The 21,247-nt window shown below is 33.0% G+C and overlaps 2 protein-coding genes across 6 annotated transcripts; one reads left to right on the plus strand and one right to left on the minus strand.

The window, feature by feature from the left end:
- The first annotated feature begins 4,819 nt into the window (after nt 1-4,819).
- Nucleotides 4,820-15,836, plus strand: LOC129909028 (nucleolar protein dao-5). 5 transcript variants are annotated; one of them, XM_055985961.1, is made up of 4 exons: nt 4,820-5,161; nt 5,231-5,481; nt 5,554-5,670; nt 12,984-15,836. In XM_055985961.1, the coding sequence occupies exons 1-4, from the start codon at nt 4,948-4,950 to the stop codon at nt 15,639-15,641; spliced, it is 3,240 nt and encodes a 1,079-aa protein (XP_055841936.1). In that variant the 5' UTR covers nt 4,820-4,947; the 3' UTR covers nt 15,642-15,836. The 5 variants fall into 5 exon arrangements, with proteins under 5 accessions (XP_055841936.1, XP_055841937.1, XP_055841940.1 ...); XM_055985962.1 differs by lacking the exon at nt 5,554-5,670; XM_055985965.1 differs by lacking the exons at nt 4,820-5,161; nt 5,231-5,481; nt 5,554-5,670 and adding an exon at nt 10,300-10,321 and having other exon boundaries at nt 12,984-15,835.
- A 2,318-nt stretch (nt 15,837-18,154) lies between these two features.
- LOC129909029 (ribokinase) lies at nt 18,155-19,739 on the minus strand. The gene is made up of 5 exons (XM_055985966.1): nt 19,498-19,739; nt 19,210-19,432; nt 19,001-19,129; nt 18,750-18,943; nt 18,155-18,690 (listed from the first exon to the last, which is right to left on the minus strand). Exons 1-5 carry the CDS (start codon nt 19,539-19,541, stop codon nt 18,333-18,335), a joined length of 948 nt encoding a protein of 315 aa, XP_055841941.1. The 5' UTR covers nt 19,542-19,739; the 3' UTR covers nt 18,155-18,332.
- Between the last annotated feature and the right edge of the window lie 1,508 nt (nt 19,740-21,247).

Below are 21,247 nucleotides of genomic sequence, written 5' to 3' on the forward strand. Positions count from 1 at the left end.
TCAAAAAGTGACTTAAACTTGACGCATCAAAGCGTGGCTTATACCAAAATTTGCCGTTTGAGACCCTCAAATTAGTTGTGCCAATTTCAATTTTGTTGCTCACTGTTTTCATTCAAATTGATGCGTTAAGTTTAAGCCTTTTTTTAAGCGAAAATTGGTAAATTTTTTTCAAATTTGGAAAATGTCAAAAATTTGAATGAAAACAGTTAGCGACAAAATTGAAAATGGCACAACTAATTCGAGGGTCCCGAACGGCAAATTCAGGTGTAAGCCACGCTTTGATGCGTTAAGTTTAAGCCACTTTTTGGAGGGTGCCTCGCTAAGTTGACACGTCAAGTTAGCGAAACAACACACTTTTCAATGAAAACAGTGAACGACAAAATTGAAATTGGTACAACTAAATCGAGGGTCCCGAACAACAAATTCAGGTGCAAGCCACGCTTTGATGCGTTAAGTCTAAGCCACTTTTTAAGCGAAACTTGGTAAATTCGTGTCAAATTGGGAAAATGTCAAAAATTTGAAAGAAAACAGTTAGCGACAAAATTGAAAATGGCACAACTAATTCGAGGGTCCCGAACGGCAAATTCAGGTGTAAGCCACGCTTTGATGCGTTAAGTTTAAGCCACTTTTTGGAGGGTGCCTCGCTAAGTTGACACGTCAAGTTAGCGAAACAACACACTTTTCAATGAAAACAGTGAACGACAAATTGAAATTGGTACAACATAAATCGAGGGTCCCGAACAACAAATTCAGGTGCAAGCCACGCTTTGATGCGTTAAGTCTAAGCCACTTTTTAAGCGAAACTTGGTAAATTCGTGTCAAATTGGGAAAATGTCAAAATTTGAAAGAAAACAGTTAGCGACAAAATTGAAAATGGCACAACTAATTCGAGGGTCCCGAACGGCAAATTCAGGGTGTAAGCCACGCTTTGATGCGTTAAGTTTTAAGCCACTTTTTGGAGGGTGCCTCTAAGTTGACACGTCAAGTTAGCGAAACAACACACTTTTCAATGAAAACAGTGAACGACAAAATTGAAATTGGTACAACTAAATCGAGGGTCCCGAACAACAAATTCAGGTGCAAGCCACGCTTTGATGCGTTAAGTTTTAAGCCACTTTTTAAGCGAAACTTGGTAAATTCGTGTCAAGTTAGCGGAACAACACTCAATTTGAATGAAAACAGTGAGCAACAAAATTGAAATTGGCACAACTAATTTGAGGGTCTCAAACGGCAAATTTTGGTATAAGCCACGCTTTGGTGCGTCAAGTTTAATTCACTTTTTGAAGTAAAAATTGGTAAATTCATGTCAAATTGGGGAAAATGTCAAACATTTGAATGAAAACAGTGAACGACAAAATTGAAATTGGCACAACTAATTCAAGGGTCTCAAATGGCAAATTTTGGTATAAGCCACGCTTTGATGCGTCAAGTTTAAGTCACTTTTTGAAGCAAAAATTGGTAAATTCATGTCAAATTGGGAAAATGTCAAAAATTTGAAAGAAAACAGTGAACGACAAAATTGAAATTGGCACAACTAATTAACAACTAATTAACGGAAAATTCCCTCATACTTAGTTTTCCAAAAAAAAAATTGTTTAGAGATGGTGTTTCGCTAGGTTGATATCAAGTTAGCGAAACAACATATTTTCCTATGAAATCAATGAGCGACAAAATCGAAATTATCACAACTAATTAACGACTAATTAAAGGCAAATTCCGGCATACTCAAGTTTTCAAAAAGACCTTTTTTAAGAGTTGTTGTTTCGCTAAGTTGATATCAAGTTAGCGAAACATCAAAAATATATATGAAAACAATGAACGACAAAATCAAAATTACCACAACTAATTAACGACTAAATAACGGCAAATTATGCACCTAGTCCCGTTTGGATCAGTGATGGGTGTTTCGCTAAGTTGACACTCATCTTCCCACTTCGGAGTTAAAATAAAAAAAAAAAAAACAAAAGCAACATTTTTGTAAGACAGCTGCCAAAGTGTATGTACAGTGGTGCCAAATGTTTACATCGATTTCAAAAATCTCGATGTGGTTTTTTTGCACAAAATGATAAACAGTTTCAGCCAAATTTATAAAAGAATTTTAAAGGTTGTTTAACGTTAAACAACCTCTAAATAGCTTTTAAGTACAAAATGTGTATTTATAAAGGGCCTTACCAATAATCAAATTTAAAGCTCAGTTAAATATTTAACTGAGCTTTAAATATTTCTCCATACCAATAACCAATTTAATAGTCAGGTTAAGGGTAAACGCCACGTTAATTTTATAGTTGGGAAACTGTACTATAAACGCACGGTTAAATGTAAACGCACGGTTTGCACTGTCATTTGACAGCAAAAAAAAAATTATTTGTCAAGTCACGAGTTGTTGAGAAAAATTAATAACATTGGCGGCAATTTATTAAATAAGAAAATGGAAAAATGTATTGTTTATAAATATTTATATTTTTATTAATAAATATTCATTACTTTCAGAAAAGGCTGAAAAAGAAAACTAACCCCCTGAATACAATGGTGTAGCTGTGGCTGTAGCTTGTAGCGCAAGTTCAAGAATTCTCAACTTTATGCTCAGCTGACGCCATTGTTGTTTCCCTCAGTAAAATTTTGGCAGTACTACAAGCCACAGCTACACCATTGTATTCAGCAAGTTAAAAAGAAATAGAACTGCAAATTTTCATCGTCGTACTTCACGACACGATAGAAGAACTTTTTTTTAAGCACTTTTGGCTTCCTTGCTTGGGCTGCATTTTTTAACTTTTACAACCAAAATAAAAATATATGAAGATATGTAGGTATTTTGTAGTTATGTTTGTGTTCATTATTACATTACATGCATTAAATGTCACTTCAATGATGTCATTTTGACAACAAATGTAATAGATCTGGTAATAGAAGCACAATTACTTAAACGCGTGTTTATTTTGATTATTAGTATACACCCAATTTAACGCGACGGTAAAATTTAACCCGACGATACTTAAACGTATGTTTAGCGATTCAATATTGGTAAGGCCCAAAGAATTTACACATTTAAGCAACGTTGCTTAACGATTGCTTAACTTAAACGCCATTCACCGCGTTTAGAGCTTGCTTAGGTCCATTTTAAGATTGATTTGACCACATATGAATTATTACTAAGATCGTGAGCTCAGTATCATGTTATTAATTTATCTAGGGTGTGGGGTGAAGACTTCATTTTTGTTTGACATGAAATTATTCCCTAAAAGGAGCTTGAATTTTAAATTCAAATCAAAGAATTAAAGAATGTTAAAAAAAATTAAAATGGCTAGTACAAATGAAAAAAATCAATGCCGTCTGGCGACGAAAGCAAACTCATTGTCAACGACCTAATCTGTTTTTTTTGCGCAGTCAAGGTTAAGAATTTTTGTTTACAAAAATACATACCCTCAAGTTGTCGAAAACCACGTGATGTTTCTAAAATGTAATAGTATTTTGTACTAGATTAGTCAATTCCCCTTCATTTTTTGACACAACTATCGTTTAGTTAATCATCTGTGGAAATTCGATTATAAATACAAATTTTAGCAACGTTGCTTAAAGGCGAATTAAATATTTAAGCAAGCTTAATTAAACAACCTTTGAGAACCAATTTAAGCAAATCTAATAAATACCGCTGTTTGTCTTTTTTATTCTGTTTATAATGGTTGTCGCTACTCATGTCCCGTGATTTAGTTTCTTTTGATGTAAAATAATTAGTGAAAATTAATTTACCCGAACAAAACAAAGAATTAAATTATAAAAAATGGAAAAAAGAAGAAGCAACGGTGGAGGAAAAAAAAAACATCATTCATGCTTCAATATTTACTGTAGATAAGAAGAGGGGCGTTCACGATAAAATAAAATTTTACATTTTTACTAGGCCTGTTGCACCAGATCTTGAATACCCCTAATGTATTAGGTATAGGAACAAGCACTCCATATATTATATCCTCTAAGGGGTATTCACGATCTGGTGCAACAGGCCTAGTAAAAATGTAAAATTTTATTTTTTTACAATAGATCGTGAACGCCCCTCTTCTTATCTATAGTAAATATTGAAGCATGAATGATGTTTTTTTTTCCTCCACCGTTGCTTCTTAGAATAAACAGAATAAAAAAGACAAACTGTTTATCATGGGCTATGCGACGGTGAGCTGCTATCTGTCAAAAATAATTTTACTCCATTGTATTTTTATTTTGCAATAGGGTTAGGGTATAGCAAAGTGCAAGACCATTGTAAAATTTCAATCCATATATTTTGTTGTTGTAGTGTTGTAAGATTTTACACTTTTGCAATGATACTAGACCAGTTGCATCGGATCGTGAATACCCCTAATGAATAAAACAATAACACAATCTTTTAAATTCACTTTTAGTGATTTTTTACAATACTTTATTGAATTTTTTTTGTAAATAAATATAATTTCCTTCACAAAAAAAATTTAAAACAACCACCCAACAATTTGACAAGCAGTCCATGAAGTCAAATGTAGAAGTATTGGTAATCACTCCGTAACTCCTTCAAAATTTTGGGCGTGAAGAATTCACTCCAAAAATTCACTCCTTTTTCAATTTTGGAATTTGAAATCACTCTTTTCGGAGTGATTATATAGCTAGGAGTGTCACTCCTTGAATTTTGGAAAACGACATAGGTACCAACAAACAATGCATGACATCGCAAATACCATTCTAATATCTCGTGTAAACTTCACTGTTGTTAATTGAACGCAATCTTGTTTGTATTCAGGTAGAATTTTAAACCCAACTCAGCACTGAATGCACTCAAACTCTCCAAAAATGGCTGACACCAAATACTGTCAAAAAATTCAGTAGGTTGCGTTGGATTTCGACTAGTAGACAAATAAAATAATTTAGCGCGTAATATTGGTGACAAAATTTTATCAACAATTAACAACAAATTATTAAGCAAAAATGGCTAAATGTTGTGTAAGAGGATGTTCAAATAAACTAGAAGTGGGAAGCAGTATTCGCATGTTTCGATTTCCCGCTCTTCTCGACAAACCCAAAAGTCTAGTGGAACTTTCTCGTCAGCGAAGAAACGCTTGGTTAAAAGCCTTAAACAGAACCAATTTGCCCGAAGAAGTCTTAAAATCCATTGGAATTTGTTCCGAACACTTTATAACAGGTTTGTATTTCATTATAATATAAAAAATAATCACAATTCTAATAACTTCTTACTCTTCTATTGCCACAGGCTCTCCAGCTAGATTGAAAGACAACACCGAAGTTGACTGGATTCCGACAATAAAAATGGGCCACCAACAACGCAATCGTAATGAAAAAAAGATCATATCGCCATCTCAATCAACAACCAAATTAAAACGCATAGGTAGCGTTGAAAAACTTAGCGAATTAGAGAAGCTAAAAAATGAACTAAAATGCAAAGATGAACTTATCAAAAGCTACAAAGACGAGAGCCTCCAATTGAAGCACCAACAGAAGAAGGTGAGTTTTTGTAGTTTTCTTGTGTGGAGTTTTTTTTTTCATATGAAACTAACATAATGTAATATGCCGTAGATTGTCAACAACTACGAAGAAAGATTGAAAGAAAAAGATGTGAAAATTAGAATGAGTATTCGAGAGCTTAGAAGTAAAGAGATTAAAGAACCCCAGAGAAGTGAAGACCATAGAAAGGTAATTACTTTTGTTGTGGGTATGTTATTATAATAGAAAAAAGAAAAATTTGAGAAGCTTTTGTGTTAAGAAAGATCACCATATTGCATTTTAAAGAATTTATTCAAATCGGAATTGTTCTAGTTGCTGAACTGGAAAGTCAACAAAATTTAAGTGAAATTTGTTCGTGAATATTCATAAACAGAATATTCACGAACACTTGTTGAAACAATTTTTTAATATTTATGCTTAAGAAATCTCAAAGGACTTCATTTTTACATCTTTCTTGAAAATTCTTTTTATGCTCTTTCTAAATTGATATTATAATTCCTATAGTAAATTGTAATAATAGCAAAATATTAATATATAGTATATTTTTTCTTGTCTTAGTTTTTAAAATTGCATGCACATTTCCATCTCATAAACTTGCTTTCTTTTAACCCAAAAATTTGCTTGTCCATACATTTTTTTTTAAATCATTTTATTGGCGATCTGTTAGAATTGAAAAATTAGGTTGCGTTCATGAAAAAATAGGTAATATTTTTTATAGGAAAGGAATGAAGGGCCAAGTAGTGGCTGTTTTTTTTTTTTGAATAATACACAAACACATGTGTGACGTGTGTCTTAAAAAAAAAAACAACCACCATTTTTCGTTCTTTTAAATTATTTTAAAGGAATGATCTGTAAATATTATGAATACATTAACATAGAAATGTGTATTTTGTCAAGGTACGACATATAATTCATCAGTTATGCCTTAACTACATTGAACACTTTACAATAGTACTAAAATAAAAATAATTATAAATTTCACTAGCGCAGTTGGTTTGTAAGAATAGTACACAAATTGTTTTTTTTTTTCTAGCTTTCTGCATCATTTTATATAGGGTGTCCCAAAAGTAATGGACCAAACGAAATATGCTGATAGGCCAGCTTAAGGGCTCTCAGAATTTGGTAACTTCTTCATACCAAATCCTTGTGGTTTTCGATTAAATGCAGTTCTTGTGAAATTTCGAAATATTCCTACTTTGTAACAGTATTTTGCTTCCTCCGCCCACAATTGATTTTTGTTTTTTACTATTCTTTCACTCAAACATTGCCTAGTAATAATAAACAATTAATTGGTCAAAATATATTTTATTTGTTTGTTTATTTCTTTTTGAACAAAAGCCTGTATTTTTGTTTGTTTTTTTGCTCTGAAAAATCATATTTTGTAGAATTCAAATTGTAATATTTTTCGATCTAACTTCAACTTTGAAATTTTTTTTTTTTTATGAAATAAAAAACATTTTGATCAATTAATTGTTTCTTATTATGTATTAGGTAATGTTTGAGTGAAAGAATAGTAAAACACAACAATCCATTATGGGCGGAGGAGGCAAAATACTGTTGCAAAGTAGGGATTTTTCGAAATTTCAAAAGAACTGCATTTAATCGAAACCCGTAAGAACTTTGGATAAACAAGTTACCAAATTCTAAGAGCCCTTAAGTTGGCCTATCAGCATATTTCAGTTGATCCATTAGTTTCGGAACACCCTGTATAATTTTCAAGTTAGAAAATCCATCACAAAAGAAGTTTGATAATTTTCATTTTTTTTTATTTTTGAACGCGGCGTCAATTGAAAAATTAAGTTGTGGCGAGGCCTTTAAGATGCTGTTGTTTGTATGTTGTATTAGTAATGCACAATAAATCAATGTTATATTATTTCATATATGGCATAACTAAGTGAAATTAGAGATGATTTTAAATTCTATTGCCGATCGCCAATCGACAACAAGTGAACGGCAAATCGACAAACTACGAAATTTGTATAGTGGTTGTCGATTATGATCTACAGTTTTCGGTTATCCAATGCACGTCGGTCACATTTTCGTGATCCACAAAGTTTTGGAATTAAGTTTTTTTTTTTGTTTAAATTTTTTTTCGTGAAAATAATTTTTTTTTTTCAAATTCTATAACTTATAGTAATTATAATAAGTTACGGTTACTGAATCATTTTTTTAAATAACACAAAATTAATTGTTTGAAAATTTAAATACAAAAATAACTTTAATTTATTGACCTAGAAACACGAAACTTAAAACTAAGTAACACATTTTTCCTAAATTTTAAAACAAACTAAGAAATATGGTGTTTTTACATTCTTAGTTGTGCCACCATGATTTAAAATTTCGCTGCATCTACGACCATTATTTACCAGTTCGACACAAATTCAAGATTTAATGCCGTTCCATTCGGGCTGCACTTTTTTGGCATAAATCATCCTTATTTTCCAATTTAGACATAACAAAACTATTTTTTTTTTTTACTAAATCAATGGCATAAGTTGTGTTATTTCTGCCAGTAATTTGCCCTATTTTTAATGTTCTCATCATTCCTTTTTTTATCTTGCAAATGCACGACACGAACCATCATGAAACTCACACTAAAATTTTTCAGCCTACAAAAAAATGGGTTTAAAATATTTTTTCTTTAAGCTGAATTTTGTATTGGAATCTTTACTTCCATATTGAACTCAGAAATCATTAAAAAACCCTCTTGAAGAGATTTTAAAATACCCAAAAATAACATGAAAAAAAAGATATAAAGTAAAATATTTTCAGCAATATTTTGGCGAGATTCAATAAAAAAATTTCCATACAAAATTTCGTTTCTTGAACGAAATTAAATTTGTTTTGTTTTTGCTTTAAAAAATATTTTCTGATGCTTTTTCTTGAATTTTTTTATTTGTAATTTTAATAATTTAACTTTGCTATAATAACCCATAGTCAGATATTACACGAAGCCTCAAAACTAATGAGTGCAAAAGAGAAAAAAGATAAAACAAAAATTTATCCAACCGGAGAGTCGTGGGTCGAAACTCCACTGCCACTTTTTTTTTTTTTTTTCTTTTTCCACTTTTTCTTTCAGTTCTTTTTGCTTCTTGGTGCAATTAAACAACTACAAACTTTAAATCAAAAGAGAAATGTCAAATTTGAGTCCTTGACTCAAGAGGCATCGTGTAAAGCCAGAACTATAATTGATTGAAGCGTCGGATGAAACGGAGGGGAACAGCGCTTGCAACCGCACTCGACGGATGAAAACTTGTCGAAAATACAAACAAAACAACAACAAATGACAGTAGCTTCCGACTCCATCCGCCAATAATGGTTCTGGCTTAATAGTACGCGCCTCACAGAATGATTATCAAAAGAAAATTCGTCAAGTCAAGCCTCGTGTAATAGCTGACATAGTATTTGTTTATACAGGGTGTCCCAAAAGTAATGGATCAAACGAAATATGCTGATAGGGGAACTTAAGGGCTCTCAGAATTTGGTAACTTGTTCATCCCAAATCCTTACGGTTTTCGATTTAATGCAATTCTTGTGAAATTTCGAAAAATCCCTACTTTGCAACACTATTTTGCTTCCTGCGCCCATTATTGATTTTTGTTTTTTTAAATTCTTTTACAAACACATTGGCAAATAATTAGGAACAATTAATTAATCAAAATGTTTTTTATCCCATACGCCATTTCGCTGCAAATTAACTAACAGTTTTAAGTTTTATAAAAAATCAATTTCTAACTTTTATTTGAGAGCAACACCGCATAAAAAATTTGTACGGTGTGAAAATGGTTTATTATTTTAAAAAGTTGCCCTGTTATTCTAGTTTTCAAAAATGTATAAAAGTTTTCAAAGTTGCAGTTATATCGCATAATATTACAATTTGAATTCAACAAAACAGGGTTTTTTCAGAGCAAAAATACAAACAAAAATAGAGGCTTTTGTTCAAAGAATAATAAACAAATAACAGGTCGAGAAAATGTGTTTATTTTTGGTTGTTTTTTGTTCTGAAAAACCCTGTTTTGTTGAATTCAAATTGTAATATTATGCGATCTAACTGCAACTTTGCAAACTTTTATACATTTTTGAAAACTAGAATAACAGGGCAACTTTTTAAAATAATAAACCATTTTCACACCGTACAAATTTTTTATGCGGTGTTGCTCTCAAATAAAAGTTAGAAATTGATTTTTTATAAAACTTGAAACTGTTAGTTAATTTGCAGCGAAATGGCGTATGGAATAAAAAATATTTTGATTAATTAATTGTTCCTAATTATTTGGCAATGTTTTTATAAAACAATTTAAAAAAACAAAAATCAATAATGGGTGCAGGAAGCAAAATACTGTTGCAAAGTAGGGATTTTTCGAAATTTCACAAGAATTGCATTAAATCGAAAACCGTAAGAATTTGGGATGAACAAGTTACCAAATTCTGAGAGCCCTTAAGTTCCGCTATCAGCATATTTCGTTTGATCCATTACTTTTGGGACACCCTGTATAGTATAGCTGTTGACTTTGGAGACTTCAAAATTTTTCGTTTCTCTTCAACTGCGTATTACACAGTATGTACACATAATAAGGTAATATATTCCGAAAAATGTCAAAATTTGTTTGTCAAAAATGGGCATCAATCTGTCAGGCCGGCCTTTAATTTTTATATTTCAATCGCAGTAAACAGGAAATTTGTTTTTGTTTTTTGAAAAAAAATTATTAATTGAAAATAACAAATTTTCTGCGTGTTTCGTCTCGGAAAATAGTAAATAACTGTTAAAAAATTAGTTGTGTGCGTGGTTTTTCGGTTTTTGTGCGTTTTTCGTCGGTAATTTAAACAATTAAGAATTACGGTAGTTGACATTGGTCTTGTCAAAACATGACAATTTGGCGATCAATGTCAGTTCGAAATATATTACCTTTTTATGTGTACTGTGTGCGTACTAGGCTTAAAGGTATAACTAAAACGCCCACTTTTAGCAAAAAGTCATAAAGTGAAAATTTTCAAACTCATTTTGTGATGTGATTTTGGTTTTTCCGACCGCAAAACTTTAAATAATGATGCAGAAAGACTAGTTTTTGGTTTTAAAATTTTTTTTTAGTTTTTTTTCCATAAACAAATATCGCTAGAAAGAAATAAAATAATTTTCTTTTGTATATTTCCCACTTTTTCACATTTAAGTCATTGTAGTTAAGGCTTAAAGGTATAACTACAACGGCCACTTTTTGCAAAAAGTAAAAATTTTCAAACTGATTTTGAGACAGTTTTTCCGACCACAAAATTAAAAATAATTATGCAGAAAGCTTATTTTTTGGTTTAAAAAACAAATTTTGTAGTTTTTTCCAAAAACAAATAGCACTAGAAAGAAATAAAAAAATTTTACTTTTGTAAATTTTCCACTTTTTCAATTTTTAGGCCATTGTAGTTAACTATGATCATCACTTTTTGGAAAAGTACAAAAGTGAAAATATTTTTTTCTCGCTAGGCAATTGTTTTGAGGAAAAGAGTATACAAATTTTTTTAGACCAAAAACTAGGCTTATTGCATCATTTTTTTAATTTGTTTATCCCAGGAAACCATAAAATGAGTTTGAAAATTTTAACTTTTGTACTTTTTCCACTTTTTAGTCCCTTTGACATTTCTTTTCAAAAAGCAATTTCTCATACTTTTTAAACTTTTTCAAAATCCTCAAACTTCATAAATTGCATTGTGTTTGGGCCTTTAAACCCTCGCCTGCGCTTGCATTTACAACTTCGTTAGCTGCATTGTGTTTGGGCCTTTAAACTCTCCTCAATCCACTTGAATCTAAAGCTCTTACTACATTGCCCACTTTTTCACTTTTTAGGCCAATTTATTAAAGCTAAACTTTAAAAATTTCATTGTGCCTGGGCTTTAAACTTCTCTACTCGTAGTTTACTTTAATTGACCAAAAATTGTGTCCTCTGCTAATTTTCACCTTTTGAAAAGTTGTCTACCGGTCGCGAATGCAAAGGTTTGACCAAGCTGACATAAAAATCTAGAATATATCATTAATTACAAGACAACAGACTGATCGTAGTATTAAAAAATCTGAACTTTAGTTCATGCAATCTAAACTTTAGTTCAAATTGCATGCGAGGATTGTAAGTTTTCGCCGCTTCTAAGAAGTTTAAGCTACCCTATTACTGATATTAAAAAGATTCCTTATAAAAGAGGAGATTTTTGTGTTCAATACCTTACACTTGCAAGTTCTAGCATATTTTCATATTTCAGATGGCACCCAAAGAAAACTTGGCTGGCAATTTAACAATTCCGAACAAATTTTTAAATATGATTCAGATCTCTGTGCTGAAATGAAATCGTCAAATTACTTGATTCTTCTTCTCCACTGGCTTAAAAAATTACAGACCAGTTTGCTTGCAAGTAACTAAATTTTGAAATTGTATACCGGTGACCGCTCGTGCAACTTGCTTGCTACATTAGCCACTTTTTAGTCGAAAAATTCGAATATAAATAATCAAAATGGCCGCTCGGAAAAATTAATTTTACCTGAAATAACTTGCCAAAAGAAGCATAACTTCTAAAAGGTTGTGTATTGCAAAAAAAATTTGAAAGAACTTGCAAGTGTTACGTTCTGACAGGTTAAAAATTAAATTAGGGATTACGTTTTCGAAATATTTCATTTTACCACAAAAGGCAAATGATTTCGAAAAGAATTTGAAAAACCATAAAAATGTAATTTATTATAAATGTATATGCTTGATTTGACCAAGATTGGATCATTTATTTGCTATCTAAATTCGTAGTTCATTCATCCACCATGAAGTTGAAACTAGTCATCACAAAGTATCTTGATTACTTTCTTAAATATCTAAAAATAGATGCAAACATGATGCCTTATTTTTTCGGTGTTTTTTTTAAACAAAAATTATTTAACCAATGGATTCATTGCATAAATATTTTTTGTAATTATTTAAATAATTATAAAAATTATTTTTTTTTTTTTCTCAATTTCATTTTATTTGGGACCGTCCCGGGAAAAATCGAAAAAGATAGCACAAAATGTAATCATTGAACGCATTCAGCAAAAACTCTCCAAACAAACAACTTTCATACAAAAAAATGGCCGTTTGTAGTTTAGTAGCTTCTCTTTCTAATTTGATTTCGTACAGTTTGACTGATAGTAGGTTTGTAGTAGTGGTGTGTTGTGTTGGAAAAATGTCATAATACAAAGTTGATTTCATTCATAGAATTTCAAGTTAAAAATTAATTATTTTTTAATCACAATTGCAAATAAAATTGATTATAATTTTAATTCCTGCCTTTTTATTTGCTTTTATAGTGGATTTTATTTTGGGTGGGTTCATTTCAATTTTAAAACACTAACAATGTTTATAGCGCGGGAGTCCCTTCGTCCCACGATTTTCTTGCCCAGTATGTAGCATCTATTTGTCAAAATAACCAAAGCATTTTTATTATAACAAGTTTAATAGACAAAGTTGAAAATAATTTACTAAAACAATGTGTTATTACAGGGAAGAGGAATTTCTATGCGCTCCGGGCGTACACTGCAAAAAAATTCTAAACATAAACTTATCAAACCTTGTATTGTACGTATACGACGATTTTTGCAAGTTAAAGAAGAACCTCTCGACGAAGAATTCACACCACAAAAAACTGCTACCAAAACTAACACATCCAAGCAAGACAACTCAAGAGAAAGTTCCCTTAGAAGCCGTGCATCCAAGGAACAAGCTAACAAAGACCAATCACCTAGGGATCGATCATCGAGAAATCCAACACCAGTTAGTGCTAAATCCAAGGCACTTGCTAACGCTAGCAAACGGTTTTCAAATTCACCCAAACCAAGTCCAAAGTCTGAAGATCCGCCGAAAATAATTTCACCAAAAGTTATTGCAAAACAGATAGAAGAATCGTCTTTGCCAAAGCCAAGTTCGAAAAAAGCCGAAGAACCAATACCGGCAAAAGCAAGTCAGAAAAAGATAGATGAATCAATTGCAACAAGCTTGTGCTTAAAGAAAGTCGAAGAGCTTTTAGGTAAGAAACCCATTCAAAAAAAAGTTGAAGACACTCGTAGTACACCAAATCCAAGTTCAAGAAAAGTTGAAGTCGCGGCTTCTAACCGTACACCTAATCCAAATTCAAAGAAAGTCGAAGAATTGCGTACGCCAAAGCCAAGTGCTAAAAAAATTGAAGAACCTGTTTCGGCCATGGCTTCAACAAGAACGCGTCGTGCCCCAAAACCGAATCCAAAATATGCAAATGACGACATCATCACACCGAAAATTATCAAACCAACCAAACGCACAAAAGAAATAGTCGTTCTTAATGAAGCTGGTCTGGATACTGATTCTGGAGATGACTTCTTTTATGGTGGTGCGGACGCTACCACTGAAGATGAAACAAATGATGATGATGTAAGTGAAGTCTTTGAGGCTAACGAAAGCTCAGATTTTTCAGACGGAGATTTTCTACTAAAACGAAAACGGATTACAAGAGCAGTTCCATTTCCTACTAGAAGTAACACTCCTTTGGTTAAGCGAAGTCGTCCGAGTGTTAAAGTAACGCCCGTGCTACCAGTACCAACTCCCACACCTCCGCCAATAGTTAAACCGGTGGAATTAAAACGAGTTGTCACCGTAACACCAAAACCGACAGTAGTTCAACCTCATGTATTGTCAAATAGAAAACGAAAGCTTGAAGAAGTTGTTGAATCATCTCGAAAAGAACCTCCAGAGTCAATTATCGCACGAAATAAACGACTTAACATTGCATTGTACGATTCAAATACCGCTAGACCAGCTTCTCCTATTCGGAGCAGTGCGCCAATCAAGCAAACTGTTGCTGTGGCACAAACAAAACAACAACCCGCTCAAGCTACAAGTATATTACCTCCAAAAAGACCAATGGCAGGTCCTCTAAGTAGCAAAATAATTTCCCCTCAATCGACGCCGAAAGAAAAGCCAAAAGTTAAAAATGATTCGCCACTTTTGCAAAGAAAATCTCCCACTTTTATAGAAAGTTCACCGGAATTAGTCGATTCGGCGAATACAATAGATGACTTTGAAACTATGCCAACCTTCACAATTGTCAATATCAATGATATTATCAACAAAAAAGGCGACTGTCTTGTTCAGAAACGTTCAGATGATGAAGTGCAAGAAACAACTTCTCCTAATTCTATTAATCGCACCAATCGAAGAAAAACTGGGCATACTACAATCCTCTCGGAAAAAATTGACCCAGTTAAACTATTGAAGCCTATTCCGAAGACTCCGTTTCCACCAGTTAAAAAACCAGTTCTTCAAAGCAATATAACAACCCAACTTAAGCCCCAACAACGCATACCGCTGCCGTCATTAGAGCGGAGGGAAATAGCTAAAGCTCAGCCAGTAGAAAAGCTATTACCTGCAGAGAAAATTTCACCCAACAAAGACAAGCCAGCTCCCCGTATACTCAACTCCGTCGTAGGAAGGAAAACATTCCCAGTGCAACCGATTATGAGTAAACTTGATAGCGATTTGAGTCAAGAGCAAACCGATGATGCGGCGGAAAAATCTGTTATGGTGAAAGAAAATGTCGGAGCCAATAAAGTTCTTCCCACCAAAGCGGCACAAACTCGTAAACTTCCCGCTGAAAAAGTTTGCGTACAACGGCAAGGCAATAAGCTTATCAAGAAAATAACGTGTTTCGAGACGTGGTATGTCATTAATATTCCTGAAACTCAGGAACAAATTGTCAAGAATTGCCTTGATATTCCCCTCATCACATTGAGTAATGCTGCGAAAACCATCAGACTTCCATCGTCATCTTGGAGTTCCAAGGTCACACTATACAAGCTCTCGGCTCAGATGGCAAACAAGTCACATATAACACCCTATACTGGGGAAATATCAGACCAATCAATCAACGAAGAAGACCGCGAAAAATACCAGCCATCGTGCGTGATGTTCCGTCGGTCGACACAGCAGCAGTCACAAACCCGCATGCCATATGACCGAGCCGTTATTTTCAAAATGAAAACTTTTTTCACAAATATCGATGGAAAGAATGTACGCCTAATCGGGGCACCCAGTAAAATTAGCTCATTCGAAGATATCGAAGTTCTATTGGAATTGGTCGATGAACTTGATTTGCTACATGAGTTTGTGGAAACAGCAAGCACAGTTTAAAACAATTTGAACCTACTAGAAGTTCTTATAAGAACGGTACCAATTTGTAAGTGTGTTTTTTTTCTTCAAAACTTAACGCAATTTGAATATTAATGTAAAGAATTTGGTTAAGTTCGCAATGAAGTGTAAGTAATTTTATATAATATAAAAACAAAAAACTTGTAAAAAATGAAAAAAATCATTATTCATGTACATGAAATAAAATGTATTCTTTTTTTCTAAAAAAAATAAAAATAAAAAAAAAACAATAAACAATAAACCATCATTTTTGGCGAACATTCGGTTATATATAGATAGGGTACGTTAGAAGAAAAAAAAAATATAAATATATTTATATTGTTATCATTTTTAACATACCATCTTCATTATTAATAAAGAATTTTATTTTAAAGATTAATTTAATTTTTTTTTTTAATTTTAAAGTCAAAAATAGACAGAAAACACCCCAGAGGAATAGTCAACTAGCTAGATTTTTCTCTATGCAAATTTGGAATACTCATCAGATTAATAATGGTGGTTGGTGATAGTTCCTACAGGGTTCTTCGTTTATTACAGATTCCAATGAGATTTTCCTAATAGAGTGGCTCGTTGGTATGGTATTTCTGCCGCTTTTTGTCAAAGAAAAGTCCGGTGCAAATACCTAGAATATTTATCTTCAACATTCGAAGACCTACAATTGCGTTCGACGGCGAATTGTTTTTACAGTAAGTTAATCTTCTGGTTTGTCGGAGTTCAGAATTCTCTATAGAAAGGGTCCAAGTTTTGATCCTTAGCAACACCCACTTCATTGTTGATATCTTAGACTTTAGATGCAGAAAAAAAGATATTCATGCCTATTAGTGAATTCGCTCCCGGGGAGTTGACTGGATTCACGGTAGATTCGCAATCGCGATATTTTGTTATTAGTGAATTCGACGAATGAACTGTATAATCGACTCCTGTGTCTACGTTCTGTAACATAGTCTTCTCACATTGAAAAATTGTGAGCAAAAATTCCAATCGTTTGTGTACTTAAAATTTTACGTTTGATATCCAAATGCTCGGTAGTCTGGAGGAAGAGTACTCGGACCACGACCAAGAGGGTACCAAGTTCAAGTCATGGTTGGGGCCATTATAATTTTTAATTTTTTTTTAATTTAAAAATTTTTTTTTATAACTAGTGAAATAAAAATAAATAAATATGGACACTTTTTGTTTTCTTTGTTTTGTTTTTATTTTAAAAAACTGCCAATTCGTAGCAAAAATGCCGCGAATGTGAAGTGAAACAAATTGTATGGAGTGCGAATGATCTGCGAATTCAGTAATAGTAAATAAGTTGAACAGAATGTCGGTCGTGCAGGGTCTGTTACCGACATTCGTTCATCTTTCTATCGTCGAATTCACTAATAGCAAAATATTCAAAAATGATTGTAACTGTCACTTTTTCCCATTTGTCGAATTCAATAATAAGGGTGATTTTTAAAGGAAAACCTAGTAAATTAAGTTTATGGAAAAAGGTTACAATCATTCGTCAAATGCTTTCTCTACAATTAGAAAGCATGCCACAGTTGCTTGTTATTATTTAAATCTGAAGTGATGCCTTGATGAAATTTCAGAAGCTGAAGCTCGATTATTTCGGCAATCTATTCTGGGATAATTTGCAGGAGATATGTCGCTAACTTTTGTTATATCCATGTGATCTAGTCGTATCCCTTGAATGGACGCTGTATCAACTCAAATTTAGCGTTCTATTAGCAGCTCTATTATGAATGAAAACCCCTGCGGGTTTTCAGGAGGGAGAAGAGCTCCCAATCGAAAAATTCCAATTTTTTCATTCAAAACTCGATTTCGGAATGCAGAAATATGGTTGTTACTATGTTTCCACCTGCGCTAAATCCGAGATTTAGCTAAGTAGATTTAGAATAAACGTAGTACAACCCTATAATTCTCAGCCAGCGAATTGTATTGTTGTTGTTGCCCTAAATGTACCTTCCTTTAAAAATCAATGGTAATTGGTATAATTACCTCCGCACCAAAAATTAACGGCTTTTCATGAATCTGAACTAACCCATGCCAAAAAAGTGTGCAACTGTCTCATTGAACAACACTAAATTCTACTACAATTTTTCTTTTCCAAACGTCATTTTTTTACATGTGCCTTTTTTTACTTGTCATATATGTCAAATTCGTTTTTTTCGCATATTTTTCACATTTCGCTTCTGCTAGACGGGATAGAGGTTTGTAAATTATATTTGCAAATATTTTATAAAATCTAATTTAAATGCTTTCATTTTAGATTTAAAAAGAACAGTCAAAAATGTCTGGTCGTGAAGGTGGTAAAAAAAAACCATTAAAAGCTCCCAAGAAGGCTGAAAAAGACGAAGATGAAAACGACATGGCTTTCAAGCAGAAGCAGAAGGAAACCCAGAAGGCTCTAGAAGCGGCTAAACAAAAGGCATCACAAAAGGGTCCTCTTGTTGGTGGTGGCATTAAAAAGTCAGGGAAAAAATAATATTAATTGACTTTCCATATTATTTAAACAAAAAAAAAAAACCAAAACAAAAAATAAACAACTTTGTAATAGACTATTTTCTATGGTTAATTCATTAGCTTTTTTTATGTGAAAACCAAAATTAACCTATATAATATAATTAAAACCTGCATTGTGACATTTATACAAAAAAGGAGAATAATAATTGCAATAGTACACAATTATAGTATTTTCCATGCAAATTGCTTTTTGGTCAGGTCGGTGTGAATTTGTTTGGCATCGGGAAAACTCGATTGTGTTCCTGGGAACTGTACAGAAATCGATGCAACTTCACATGCGCCACCAATTTGTTGGTGTAGAGGAACATCAGGAAAACGTGCTATATAAAAAGCTAATGCTCCAATAAATGAATCACCAGCTCCGGTTGTGTCTATGACCTTGGCAACTTTTTCAGCTGGAACATGAACCATTTCTTGAGTATTAGTTTTTTTCATGTAAACAGCCCCTTGTCCTCCGAGGGTTATTATGACAGTACTGGCACCCATTTCGATCAATCTGAGAAGGGCTGCTCTCGAGTCACTAAACGAAAAAGGTATAATTTGTTTTAAATGAACAACTTGTTTGCCAGATGTACATACCCGAGACTATTGATGGGGAAACCAGTAATCAAAGCGGCTTCATTTTCATTCACGCAAAAGATTGTTGAATACTCCAGAAGTTCGGATGGTGTATTCTCCAGAGCTGGAGCTGCATTTAGAATTGAAATACCTGGAAACTCTTTAAGAGCAACAATAGTTGCTTCAATTGATGCCTCCAGTTGACAAATTAGAACCTATCAGAACAAAGCAATGAGATTTAATTTATTAAAGAAAGATCAAAGTCCATTTACTTTGGATTCTCTGAATAGATCTGAAGCTTTTTTCACATCACTTTCTGATAGAAGTTCATTTGCTCCCGATACAATCACAATATTGTTTTCCCCTCCATCGGCAACGCTTATTTGAGCTATACCCGTTGTCTGAAATGATTGAGAATGAAGACTAATTATAGATTTGTAATAAAACTCTGTCCTTACATGGAGCGGAATAAACTACCTACCTCGTTTGGACATATTTGTACATGGTCAATGTTAACTTTCTCTTTTTCTAGATGATCAAGGTATGATTTACCCCAAGCATCACCTCCAACTTTTGCAATGATTGCAGTTTTAGCTCCCAACTTTGCTGCAGCTACACATTGATTGGCACCTTTTCCGCCGAATCCAGTCGCAAATGAGGTTCCATGTAGTGTTTCTCCAGCTTTTGGTAAGCGAGGAACATAGCTATATTAGTTTAAACAAAAATATATAAAATAAATAAATATATGAAAATGATTTATATATTAAACCAAATGAAATCCACAATTGCCGATCCAAATACTAGAACTTCCATTGACGTAAATTAAGACAAAAAAGAAAAAATGCTCAAATCACCCTTGCGGCTAATGTGCAAGTTATTATCTTTCTTGTTTCACAACACTATCTACTTGTGTTGCGGCTAACGAGCTTATTAATCTACTTTAAGTCTAGATAACGATACGATGATACAAAAATATTTATTGTTTTGGGGTTGCTGTGACACTACAAGCATATGTAGGTATGTAGTTTTTCTAATTTTGACAAGTGTGCGAACAAGAAGTTTAGTGACTATACCTGATAGTAGTACTTGCTAGTAAATAATTTTCATGTTAATTGTGATCATGAGAGCTGAGAGAGTTTTCAGTTTTAGTACTAAGGCGTTATTTAAGGAGATTTAATTGTTTGTTGAAGCTACAGGTCAAGGATGTCCAAAGTCCAAGGTTACATATTTGTCAGTGTCAGCTGTAGCTGTTGAGCATACGTGTTATCTATAGAAAAAAAGACAGACATGCGCCTTATTAAAAAAATATATACCTACCTGAATTATTTGATCTGTGCTCTGGTTTGAAACACGTTTTATTTTAATTGACTTGCCGCATTTTGAAGCCATTGCTTCATAGACTCATTGAAAATCTTCAGGGGAATTTTCTTCACAATAAAAAAAAATAATAATAATCAGCCCTGTTGTGAGTTTCACGTGGAAATTTTTTCACCCGAAATATTTTTGTTCGCCCGCAATTAAAAAAAAACTATTGCAAGCTTCACCAGTAAGTAAATGAGCATTTTCCGCTCTGGTTTCCTGCTTTGCACAAAAATTTATGTGAGAAAAGAGCTTTTTATCACCTCGCATATTACCTTAAAAATAAGTTCAAAACACGGGGAGTTTTCCGGATGGGAACAACATATTAGGGGAACTCATATTAGGGGAAAGTGATATCTAATTTTTCTGGTAGGAGTCTACAGTCTACTTCACGTGAAGCTCACAATAGGACTGAATAATTATAGTCTTAATACGTCCTATTGTAAGCCCCATGTGAGGAAGATTCCAGTCGGAAATAATTCACTTTTTCCCTTTTGTAAATTCATGGCAAAAAGTTGTTTACTGTCGTAAATTTCCCTTAATGTGAATTTTATTTTTCTATGAAAATGCGAAGCAACTGAAAATTTCATAAGTGACCTTTTTAGTGAGAAATTTAAATTTCATCCTGAGGTGAAACCTAATATTAGGTACAACAAAAATCTAACTTATAACTTATTCCATTCGCATCGTAGACTTTCTACAAATTCGTAAATAACAATTACAGAATCCTTTCGTAATGAGAATTTTTATATAATATTCGTTATATTCGTAATATTACGGCATACGATTACGATCATACATTAACATTTTGACTATTGCTCTCTTTATTTAATCAGATGAAAAAGATAGAGGCATAAGCCCTGTTCCATTGGGAGGTGGCAATGTACTACTAGTAGTTTACTAGCGATTTTCAATAGCCCTGTTCCATTAGATGTGGTAGTTTACTCGTGAGCAGGGCTAATGGAGCGCACTTTCAACGAATTCAATACAAATCTTATCTACTCGGGAAGAAGAGCATGAGTAAATGATAGTACTAGATTAACCAAAACATCTACTAGTAGTGAACTACCACCTCCAATGAAACAGGGCTACTGTAAATCCTACATGAAATAAATACCAAATTATAGAATATCAAATGAAATAACTTCCTATACGATTTG

This window comes from Episyrphus balteatus, chromosome 2, assembly GCF_945859705.1.
Source record: "Episyrphus balteatus chromosome 2, idEpiBalt1.1, whole genome shotgun sequence".
Classification (NCBI taxonomy): Eukaryota; Metazoa; Arthropoda; class Insecta; order Diptera; family Syrphidae; genus Episyrphus; species Episyrphus balteatus.

Coding starts and splice junctions, on each gene's coding strand:
- LOC129909028 (XM_055985961.1), top strand. CDS start 4,948: ATGGCTAAATGTTGTGTAAGAGGATGTTCAAATAAACTAGAAGTGGGA. Junction 5,162..5,230: donor TTCCGAACACTTTATAACAG/GTTTGTATTTCA, acceptor CTATTGCCACAG/GCTCTCCAGCTAGATTGAAA. Junction 5,482..5,553: donor TGAAGCACCAACAGAAGAAG/GTGAGTTTTTGT, acceptor AATATGCCGTAG/ATTGTCAACAACTACGAAGA.
- LOC129909029 (XM_055985966.1), bottom strand. CDS start 19,541: ATGGAAGTTCTAGTATTTGGATCGGCAATTGTGGATTTCATTTG. Junction 19,130..19,209: donor TACAAATATGTCCAAACGAG/GTAGGTAGTTTA, acceptor CAATCATTTCAG/ACAACGGGTATAGCTCAAAT. Junction 18,944..19,000: donor ATCTATTCAGAGAATCCAAA/GTAAATGGACTT, acceptor TTGTTCTGATAG/GTTCTAATTTGTCAACTGGA.